Source organism: Argentina anserina, chromosome 6 (genome assembly GCF_933775445.1).
Source record: "Argentina anserina chromosome 6, drPotAnse1.1, whole genome shotgun sequence".
Classification (NCBI taxonomy): domain Eukaryota; kingdom Viridiplantae; phylum Streptophyta; class Magnoliopsida; order Rosales; family Rosaceae; genus Argentina; species Argentina anserina.
In genome coordinates, this window is record NC_065877.1 from 11,544,098 (window position 1) to 11,555,473 (window position 11,376).

The window sequence follows — 11,376 nt, forward strand, 5'->3', positions numbered from 1 at the left end:
TAATAACCTCATACTATGGATAGATATAGTTTTCAAGGGACTTTCAAACTAAGGAAAACAGTGGACTTTATTCTCCATCGTTCTAACAGAGATGAATAATGGGTGTGGAATTGTGGATACACTGCCGAAAAAAAAATTATACATATATATATGGAATGAATGATTTCATATCGTGTTCCAAATGAATGATAGTATCACTTAAATACAATAAGTCAATCCACCTATTGGTACAACAGCATCAGTACCAACACACTCATCTTCCACAAGTGGGATCGTTCTTCGCGTTGTCAACTTTATGGGAACATCTCCCTCTCCTACATACAGTATAACACAACTGTGATAACTTTTCTAACCATTTCATGTTAATCCACACAAAAAAAAGGCAAAGAATATAAAAAATCTCTTAAGAGAGAAAGAGAAGGAAAGATACCTAGAGTGTTATGTTTTTCCATGCAAATGGCACCATAATGGGAACCAGCCAACTGTAGAAGCAACAACTGCCAGTTGTTTGTATGGTCTTCGGAGCCAAGAGACTCAACATTTATTTCGGCCATCTAACACATTTGAAAATTAAATGAGAATGGGGCAAAAACTTCTTCAAGATGATGTAGATTGCATTATGATCAACTGTACCAGAAGTAAAATCTCTAGGGCCATGGAATATCTTGGTGAAATTCAGTATTAAAAGATCGAGAACAATGTGAATTGACACCTGCTTGACACTACACTACTTGACACCTGCTCTAATGCAAATTGAACCTTACTAAGGAACCATGTTTAGCATTCTTGCAATCAAATGTACAATAAGTGTAGCATGTACTATGGGTTTGGCAGGTATGGATGCCTCAGTATGTTGCAATAAAAAGTTTTGAGTCTCTGACATACCTTAGAATCCAATTTCCTAGATTCAGGAATGCCTCTCTTAGCTGCAGCCTTCAGTCTAACAGTAAACGTCTTGAAAGGTGAAGCAGAGAAGCCTCTGCCCAGTGCTTTCACATATGCCTCCTAAATGAGATCCAAGATAATAAGAAAAAGCTTTCGAAAAACATAGAGATGCATATCACAATATTTAACAAGGAGAAGTGGAGAACCTATACAATTTTCAAGGCAGTATAGATACTACTTTCTATAGACTACAAAGAAAACTGTTACACGTAAAGGATTCAGTGTACTTGAAATCAAACTTTGACCCTATATCACATTAAAAGTAGAGTTTCATAGGGCTCACCAAACCCATATGATAGCAAAAGATCCATTTTATTTCTTCATATAAATCAATATTTACATTTGGTATAGAAATCAAATCCAAAGCACCCCACTTTCTTGGTCATATAATCATATTCAAATGTGACCTTAATACATGAATTTCATAGTAGCATCAATTTCTCATGCACACAAAAATGCTTAAGTGGGTTCTTTGTTACCAATTTGGGTGCACAAATGTTGTAAACATTGACAATTTATAAGTTCCCATATACACTTAAGGAGAATGTACCGTGCATGTATTGGGTTTCATACAACTCATAGAATATACTGGAGTTCAATACAATTTCAATGTTAAAGACATCTAACAGACCTTGAGAGTCCACAGTTTAATGAACTGATGCCGCTGAATTTCAATGTCTGAAATAGAAGTTAAATATTCCACTTCATGGGATGAAAAATACCGCCGGGCAAAAGCTAGAATATGATGCTTCAACTTTCGCTTCTTTTCTTCTACATCGATGCCAATCTGTAAATACATAATGAAATCACATCAGGTCAAATCAATCATTTCTTCACCAACAATTTGCACATATAATATATGTACTTGATTTATCCTCACAAAAGATTCTAGATGCATTCAAAAAAGTACTGGCCCCTTGAGTGCTCCAAATACCTACAGGTGAATCAACAGCTACTCCACAAGCGATCAAGGAAGAAGTGTGTGAGATGTTGAAATGCAAGGCTGGTGGCTGCCAATCATCTTCAATTTGCCAGTATATCTACACACATAAACTATAACAAAAATTACAGTGCCCCCACAAAGCAAAAGGAACTGAAAAACAAAACGACAGCAATCAACGTTCAACGGTAAGCAAAAGAAACATACCTCAGGCTTCCCATAACCATTCTTTTTAAAGTTCAATGATCTTGGGTCAACTCTATCATTTGTCTGATCTAGTATTTAAAAACAGTGTTTAGATATCCACTCCAACCAAATTGACAACATAAGTAGCAACATTGTACCAGCATAAACAAAACAAGACCACCTACATATCTAGCAACGGTGGTCCGAACCAATGCTCGGGCCAGCAGTGCTCTCTTTTGAAGCTCCTCTCCACGCATTCACAACACATTTTTCTTCTCACAAGGTGAGAGCAGCTCAAAATACCGTTTCAAAAGTGTCTCACTCTTCACCTCCTCAGGAACAACATACCACAAATGACTCTCCCTACAAAACCCTTAATTTTTAAGATAACAATCCAAAAAATCATTCACTATAATCGAACAGGGTACGCTAAACACATACATTCGAGTTGGGAGTTGAACAGGCAACAGAGTTGAGGGAGCAGAGCATAAATTTCTCGAGAGGCCATGAATATTCATCCTGAAATAGGCTCTACTTCTGAATATAAACATGCATACTACCAATCTGGAACACTCAAACGCAACCCTGCCATGGAAAGTAACAACATTGAGTGTGAAAAATTCTAATAACAAAGCAAAAACACAAACTGGGTAAAAGCCCTGAAGGAAGCACACACGTGATAATGCATTAATAAACAAGCAACCCAACACTATGAATTCAAACCAGCATAATAACATGAACAAGTCAAGCATTCATGAAAGTCTAACACTTAATCATATATCAAACAAAGTAACAAGGACCCAGAAAATCCAGAACAGCATTCTGAATACAGAAACTGATGCAATCAGGATTAAGGGAGGGACCCAGAAAACCCAGAATCAGATGCAAGAAGTGACATGTATAAATCACCATAATTAATACCAAGAGATATGAAAAGGCTGAGATGGGTTACTCACTGATATGGGTCGCTGCTTATGAATAGCCTTTGGAAATACCGAGAGGTGTCTCAGAAACAACGAATTTGTTCCGATGATAAAAGCAATAGGGGGAAGCTGGCAAGATGGGGGCTTAGAAACAATGAACTGTGTTTTAAACAACAGCAATGTAATTTTCTTCTTCAATTTTTATTGCAATTTTTCTTATTAGATTTTATTTTGGACTGAAATTGTTCTCTGTTTCAATGGCATTGTTGCCACTTTTGTAGTGTTGTAGACACTTTAATCTCTGCAACTTGAATATTAGATCATGTCAAAATACTTTCATTTTTACACCTCTTATGAAAAAATGTTCGATAAAAGATCTCAAGTCAAACTTTAAAAATAACTTCAAATATAAGTCGAGAAGCATGAAAAACTGGATGGAATGGAATTTGCAAAGTAATAAAGAAATGGTTGATATAGTAGTATTACTGCCATCATGAGTTTCAGGTGTGTGAAACAAGAAATTTCCAATATTTCATAGAATCTATCCATAATGGCATAAATCCATATGAACAACACGAAATGTTAGAATGGGTTAGGCAAAAGGTTATGAACATCATCCAGAACAAATGTATAAAGCACACATGAGATCATACAGACAGACGCATACACAAAAACAACATTTTCACAAGGGAGCAAGAAAAACTTGAGAGCTGACAAACAAATGGGCGATCTCCCAACACCCAAAAGCTGCAGGCAAAAACACCCTTCAGCGCCAAGCTTCAGCGATATCTGTCCTTGAATTTATGTGGCTAAGTATCCGAGTTCTCTTGCTTTTTTCTCCAGGCCCAACCATTTGTATCATTAGCTGCTCACTGACCTTCGATCCCTTCTTCAGATTCGAAACACTTGGTTGACTCTTCCACATGTTTGTCTGCGCCTCTCTACCTTGACCTGTTGAGTCATCCTCTTGGTCTTGAAGCCCATTTGCTAATGTGTTAACTTGGGATACAACTTCACAAGGACAGTTATCAACTACAGACCAATTTCCTCCAGGAATCATATTTTTGATAGAAGAGAGGAAACTCTGGGATCCACTTTCGGCTGTAGTTTCCGCTTGTGAAGGGTGTGGGGGGCTCTGTAAAGTAGGCTCTTCGGCAACAAATACATTCTCCTCTTCATTTTCCTTGTTAGCCTCCTCATTAGTCTCTTCGTGATATGGGTTAAAAGTACTTTGGTGCTCATCCTCATCAAAAGGCTCCAGACGTGGGATAGGGGCAGTTTCCACCATGGCCTCTTCTCTTTCTTTTATTGTCTTCTCTATAAGAGTCTTCAAAAAATTCATCACTTGGACTGCATACATCAATGCAGTCAAAGGATCTACCATCTGTGATAAACACAAGTTACACGGAACTGTTACTAAATCATACTTGACAAGAACAATGGATCATATATATCTATATAGTCGGGGGAAACCCTCAGCACCTGCCAATATCAGATTATCACAACAGAATTTAAATGGTAATTCTTAAAGGATACTGGGTACAGAACTATAGAGTTAAGGGGTGACTTTCCAGGTGATTCATTACAAGACTGAACTTATTTGAGGTCATTTGAAAGTCTAAAACATGTTGAGAAGTACTAGAAAAAAAAAAACCAAGGATATCAATATATAATTTCCTTCCAAGTAGCGCCCCTCCTTGTCCCTTATTCATTACTTCTCTATATATACACTTAAAATGTAACAATTGACCACGTAAATATATATATATATATATATATATACACACACAAAGAAACTGCAGGCATAGATAATGATATGATCACATTCGAGCAGACATAGTAAGTCTAGACCCGCCATATACAACGTGTTTGCATGGATGTCGCAAATCAGTAACAAAAATTACAGATTCATAGTTTCTTTCTCTTTTTCTTTTCACTTTTTAGCAGTATATTATTCACTCACCTGAGTCATGTTTGGTGCAAAAACCATGGCAATGTTGCGGGCATTCATCTTGTTCAGGTGTTCCATCTGTGCAACATCAGCCATTAAATTTACTGCCCAATCCAATAATGCAGCTTCTGTTGGCGGAAGGAGCCTTACAAGTTGACTACACTCCTCTTCTGTCTGTGATTGCATTACCTGCTCTGGTGAGAGAGAGTCCAATACAGCAGTTGGGAGTTCTCTAAACCAAGCCTGAAAAGGCACCAGGACATGAAATGTCATGTTAGCAAATCAAACTATGAAAGTTCAGAACAATAAGTTCACCTTAAGTTAATTGAGGGAAGGGGGGCCATGGAGCAGTTACAACCTTGTAACCATAATATTTGAGTTTGGTTAACGGATGACATAATGCATACAGATTTTTTATTCCAAAATAGGAAATGATTAAAAAAATGGATAAACAGAAGAAAGACTAGTCATGAACATATGAAAAGGCCTTACTTTAATAAGACCTGCTAAACAGTGCATGTCAACATCCTCTGGTATTACTCCCCTGTTTAATTGGTCCCTGACGTACTCTTCCTGACTGTTCTCACCATTAATTCTGAAGATTCCCTCTGCCTGCATGAATAACTTGTAAGCTTCAGTTTTCATTCCAGTTAGTTTCAGCTAATACCAAATTGCACCCTGTGTGTTAATATGGTTTATCCAATTTGTTCCAAGAGTATATTTTTAGATTCTTGAGCTTCACATCCAAGTTAGTATGAGCTATATCATAAGCAGCAATTTCCATGAATTCTCAAATTTATGTACTCAAAAAGTGTAGTTGTACATATATACACACACACACACACACACACACACACATGCATTCTACCCTTAGCATGCAGAAAGGAGGATGGAAAAGGATAAATGGTCACCTGCAGACCCCCCTGTGCGTATAAATGTCTCTGCATCATGATGAGTATTGTGGGGACACTGTTTCCTCTGGCATCAAATGAAAGCTGCATAGACTCTGTGGAAACCCCGAAAACATTTGCACTGGAGATGAACACAATGTTAATATAGCACTATAAAGTGATTAAAGTGAAACATCAAAATAAGTACGCAAGGCTTAAAAAACAGTAACAAAATAGAGTATTTATCATTAAATAAATATATAGGGAACCCCCAGTGCCTACTTTAGTTTCACACAAGCAGCCTTATGGAATCAACACCAAAGGTCACAAACACAAGCACAGACAAATTGCATCGCTTAAATAAATGTACAGCGCATCTGACATCTCATGTTATGAAAATGAAAAATGCCTGAGATATACAATGCTTCCTCTCCAAACCAGTAAGAAATGGACCAAAGCTCTGAGAACACAAAACCATATTCAATTAATCTTACTGGAGATACAGAAAACCCCAACTCAGTAATTCTAACAGTCCAAACTTTTCCTTTAAACTATGCAGAACCAACATTTTCCAAGCTTTAGAAAATAGAACCAAATCAAAAGGTATCCAGAAATTTGGCATCAAGTGGCCTCGGCTTAAAACAAATCATACCACACTGATAAACTACAGTTACTAATGGCATAGAGTACAATAATTGGTCAAGTTTTTTTCTGAAAAAAATAAAGCTTGCTTAGAATAGAACATAGTACACCAAATACCAGCAAGCAAGCAAAGAATAAAAACCTAATGTGCCAACACAAAAAATGAACGATTTATTGGATTTAATATCTAAAAGCTCCAGCCAGGCATAGAAGATCAGAATGCTTCCCAATTTGGGTTTTCCCTAGAAAGCCAATGCAGCTTAAAACCAATCCAGAAAACACAATTTCATTCATCTATCACCAACCTGAAACACGAAAAACCCCTAACACATATTTTCCCAGCCAAATTAAACAAACTCAAAAATCATCAAATACAAAGAAACCAACCACCATATGCAGCTATAGCAACATTTCAAGAAACACAATACTAACACATATATGACAACCCATAACAAGTAACACTGTAACAGAAATCCATCAACACAATTCTAATCTCCATCAAAGAAAAAGCATCAAACTTCAATAAACCCATCAATCGAAAAAGCTCAGCCATTGCAAAAAAAACACACACCTAGCACTAGGAGCCCTCCTGGGAACCTCAGGCTCAAGCTCAACCGGCAAACCCAGGAAGCCATTGAACCGATCAAACGTGACATGAGCAATATGCCTCACATTACTAGGCCACCCAATCTCCATGTTGGAAATCCTAGCCCTTTCAACACCAGTAGTACTGCACCCAATCAAAGACTTCCTAAAAGCAGCCACCAGAAGCGTCAAGAGCGACAGCTGATCTCCCTCTCTGTATCTCTCGCTCCTCTTCCTGTCTTCCTCCTCTTCTTCTTCCTCAGAACCCAAATGGGCTTGAAGGCTGTGACCTATAGAAGGACTGGAGGAGATAAGGGCATGTGGGTATGGGCCATCATTGCTGGTTGTGGGTGGGGAGGAGCTTGAAGGAGAAGGGAAGTGAGATGGGGATTGGAGTACCTCAGTCATGGTGAGACCAAGATATCAAAGACTCAATCTTTATCACTAAATTAATCCCAAATTGACTAAAGATGGGACCTTGAAGCAAGAAAAGAGCAATCTTTGAGTTGAGGAGTGGTGGAGTTGGATTCAAGCAAGAGGCTTGGAGGGTGAGACGTGACCGTCATCACTTTCGTGATTGGCTTTTTTATTTCTAGTGATGAAAATGTTGGCTGGCTCTGGGTTGAGAGTTGAAGAAGCAATGACAGGAGAAAGAGTAGCGGTCGGTTGAGATGGGCTGTTTGAGTAGAGAGAAGAAATAGAGGAGGAGAATTGTTTAATGGAGGCTTCTACGAGAAACAGGGGAGAATAGAAGAGAAGAAGGGAGTGGTGGGTTGGGTGGAGTTTCCACTTGGGAGCCAAGTCATCAACATTTATAATAATCTCATTGTGTGAATGGAAGTGTTGAGCGTCTATTGGTAGGTGTGGAGCTATGAGGGGCTTGAGGCTTTTTTTGGAGTCACTAATCTTTAACCATTCTTCGTCATTAGAAAACAAAATTCATTAACCATGCTTCTTTGCTAGCCAATCAACTCTGGTCCCCTTACCCATGTCTGTCATATGTCATAGACTCATAGTAACAAGATATGGAGGGAAGATCACTCTCTAAGCTTGATACTTATAGAGAAGAAGTAGTTCAATTTGGTGAAATAACTTAGTATCTGTGTTAGTTTTCAATTTGGTGAAAGTAATGCACACTTAATAGAATAGCTCAAAATTTACATCAGTTTCTAAACATTCATGGTGACATGTTTTCTAACAGAGTAACAATGACATGAAATCTAGCCTAGTGTGACTCGAGCCTCATATTTACCCTCCACATTAATGAAGAGTATCATATATTGTCCATGGCATCGAAATCACGTGAATACGAACTAATAAGTGAAGACATCAAAGTCTTACATGAGATGAAATTGAGGCAATTTGGCACACGCACATCTCAGTGTTGGGACTTGGGAATATTAGAACTAATGTCGTTTTCTCTCTTGTTGATTAAGGTGGAATGACAGGTCATATTAGCATAGGTTAAAAGACAGAAAAATTATCCACCTTACAACCATCATCTCGATTAGACATGTGGGGGTCAACTCACTTCTAACCTAATTCAATCTCGAATCTTTTGTGCCTGTGAGTTGGCCAGTTGGGATCATAATATGATTTTTGTCCTAACAACGTAGTCATTACTCATGAAGCAAATTAACTCAATCGGGCCGATGCAAACTCTCAATGTGAGTACGGCAATCTGAAGGTTTCAAACTAGAATATATACCATAACCGTTGGAAGATGCATATTGGTACGCTTGCAGCATAGATACCCAGCTCAACTAGAAGAACTTTTATTCTTGTGAAAATAAGAACTATCTTGTTGGAGAAGAGAGTACCTTTGTCCTCAACGGATACATTAGTCTTCGCTTTCACAAGTCACAATGTGTGTGCATAGTATAAGGGGAGGAAAAAGAAGAAACGAGCAATCCATGTAAAGCAGAACTAACACAACAGCTCTTACATTTGATTCTTCAATGGTATATGGTGAAGTTGTCCCAATCTTTATGCAAAAACACAAAAAGAAATAAAAGGGGATAACGGGGCCGCCTCATGAACATGAATAGGGATCAGCAACAGCCTAGTATAAGACAAGCAATGAGTTGTCTACGCTTAACAGTAACAGATGCTCACCTACAAGCTCGAGGCAATTAATTATTTTTAAAAGAAGACCCTTTGTGATTCGGGGCCATTCCATCATTGAGTTCATTCTGATCTATATCGTAGCTAGTTTAATTTTACGGTATTTTGAGTAAGAAGAACACATCATTATATTTGGCAAGTGCTTTTTTTATTTTTTGAAGTAGAACACAAAAGCATATTCGACCAAAACAAGTTTTAGACGGAGTTCGATCAAGAGTTTAGAGTTTAAGGTTTCGTTTTCTCTTTGATTTTCTTGACGATACGTATAAAGCTTCATTCCCATGACACTACTAAATAAAAGATATAACACTGAACACTTATCAGTTATCATGCCTTTGATGAGATGCAGATGTTAATAAAGGAATATTCCTCGGTCATATCCAGTGTTCTAAATATCGGTGATATTTAGAAACCGATAGGATAAATGGCATATGTTTCAATATATCGGTCAACTCAAAATATCAGGTCAACATGCGATATATCGGGTCAAACCGGGTTTGACCCGATATTTTGGTGGACTTTTTTTTCGGTGATTTTTTTTTAGGAAACGATGTCGTTTTGAGGAATGTCAACGTAAATAGGTAGAATGTGATCTATGAAGATGATTTTATCTTAGAAGATGAGGATGAAGATAATGGAGAAGATGAGTTTGACTTTGATTCTGATGATGAAAGAGTTTATAATGCATGAATGCATAATCAATAGCTCAATCTATCTTTTGTGCACCTATTTTTGTCCAGTTAGTACAGTTAATATTATTTGGTATATTTTGAATATTTTGAAGTATATGTTTATAAATATATAAAATTTAAATTAAAAATTAACAAAAATGATAAATCCGATATATCTTGATATATCCCCGTTATATCCTTATTTTACAAAACCGATACGATGCTAATAACCGCTATTTAGACCATTGGTCATACCCAAGCTTGGACAATGGACATCATATCATTGTTGTCCTTCAGCCCTTTGTGAGAGAGAGAAAGTATTCATCAACCAAAACAAAAACAAAAAGAGAAAGAAACTAAGTAGCACAGACACGGACACGAGTGTCTGTATTGGACACGATTCGATACGTAGACACGGCATATATAAATTTTTTTGGACACGGACACGTGGTGGACACGTTAATTAAATATTATTTTTAATATATATATATATATATATATTTAAATATTTAATATATAAATTTGAAAGTATTTAGAATTTTAGATGTATATATATGTCAAAGTATGCATTAAAATGATGAAAACATAACTTTTGTTAGAATGACTAAGGACTTGATAAGTACTTTGAATAACCAAGGTTCGAATCTCACCACAAGTATTCTTATTTTTACCACGAGTTTATCTACTTATATATATTAAAGTGTGCATAAATATAACAAAAACTGAATTTGTTTGAATGGTTAAGGAGTTGTTGAGTGCCTTAGATGACCAATGTTCGAATCTCACCATAAGCACTTTCACTTTTATTATGAGTTAGTGCGTGTCTGTGTCCGTGTCGGACACGTGCTCTGGGCAGCGTATTGCGTGTCTCATAGGAAAGAAAGAAGCATGCCTTGAGTCGTTCTATCACTTCTATCCAATGGTCTAAATATCGTTTTTGGTATCGTATCGGTCGAGAGGTAAAACGATATATCGGGAGATATTTTGGTTTTATCGGGGATATATCAGTTTTATCGGATTTGCTTATTTTCAATAAAATTTATAAAATTATACTTCAATATGCATCAAATAAACTAAAAAAAGGTACTAAGTAAACTAAATAAAATAAATACTTGATTTAATGACAATTAAAGTACACGAACGACATCTAATAATAAAAATAGGCATTTAAGAATGATTATTTAGACTTGAAATTCATCATATATATTTAAAATATATATAAAGTAAAAATATATATGAAAAAATGAAAAAAAAAATAAGTTTGTTCACACAAAAAAAAGGAAATAAATATAAAAAAATTAAACAAAAATTGAGAAAATAATAAAAAAATCAAAGTTTGACCGATATTTGAGCGATATATATACCATTGACCGATATTTGACCGTTGACCGATATAGTCAACCGATATATCGGCGATATATCCGATATTTAGAACACTGCTTCTATCAGACTGGAAAGGAAACTTTATACGGTGAATTATACCGTCAAATTCAAATTGGTCATGGCGGGCAACAGTTGG

At 36.6% G+C, this 11,376-nt stretch overlaps 2 protein-coding genes across 3 annotated transcripts; both read right to left on the reverse strand.

The window, feature by feature from the left end:
• Nucleotides 1-152: 152 nt before the first annotated feature.
• On the reverse strand, nt 153-3,051 carry LOC126800299 (uncharacterized). 2 transcript variants are annotated; one of them, XM_050527644.1, is made up of 9 exons: nt 3,028-3,051; nt 2,513-2,656; nt 2,257-2,434; nt 2,093-2,155; nt 1,884-1,985; nt 1,577-1,732; nt 886-1,005; nt 431-554; nt 153-314 (listed from the first exon to the last, which is right to left on the reverse strand). In XM_050527644.1, exons 3-9 carry the CDS (start codon nt 2,326-2,328, stop codon nt 199-201), a joined length of 753 nt encoding a protein of 250 aa, XP_050383601.1. In that variant the 5' UTR covers nt 2,329-2,434; nt 2,513-2,656; nt 3,028-3,051; the 3' UTR covers nt 153-198. The 2 variants fall into 2 exon arrangements, with proteins under 2 accessions (XP_050383601.1, XP_050383602.1); XM_050527645.1 differs by having other exon boundaries at nt 1,668-1,732; nt 1,880-1,985.
• Nucleotides 3,052-3,503: 452 nt separating this feature from the next.
• On the reverse strand, nt 3,504-7,808 carry LOC126800297 (rho GTPase-activating protein 5-like). Its single transcript, XM_050527642.1, has 5 exons — nt 7,049-7,808; nt 5,857-5,977; nt 5,438-5,557; nt 4,958-5,188; nt 3,504-4,378 (listed from the first exon to the last, which is right to left on the reverse strand). Exons 1-5 carry the CDS (start codon nt 7,468-7,470, stop codon nt 3,761-3,763), a joined length of 1,512 nt encoding a protein of 503 aa, XP_050383599.1. The 5' UTR covers nt 7,471-7,808; the 3' UTR covers nt 3,504-3,760.
• Between the last annotated feature and the right edge of the window lie 3,568 nt (nt 7,809-11,376).

Excerpts from the sequence above, each read along its gene's own strand:
- LOC126800297 (XM_050527642.1), bottom strand. The coding sequence starts at position 7,470 with ATGACTGAGGTACTCCAATCCCCATCTCACTTCCCTTCTCCTTCAAGC. Across the intron at positions 5,978-7,048 it reads AGGAGGGCTCCTAGTGCTAG|TGCAAATGTTTTCGGGGTTT; the intron begins GTGTGTGTTTTT and ends GTTCATCTCCAG. Across the intron at positions 4,379-4,957 it reads TTGCACCAAACATGACTCAG|ATGGTAGATCCTTTGACTGC; the intron begins GTGAGTGAATAA and ends TGTTTATCACAG.
- LOC126800299 (XM_050527644.1), bottom strand. The coding sequence starts at position 2,328 with ATGCGTGGAGAGGAGCTTCAAAAGAGAGCACTGCTGGCCCGAGCATTG. Across the intron at positions 555-885 it reads CTAGGAAATTGGATTCTAAG|ATGGCCGAAATAAATGTTGA; the intron begins GTATGTCAGAGA and ends CAAATGTGTTAG. Across the intron at positions 315-430 it reads GGAAAAACATAACACTCTAG|GAGAGGGAGATGTTCCCATA; the intron begins GTATCTTTCCTT and ends TACTGTATGTAG.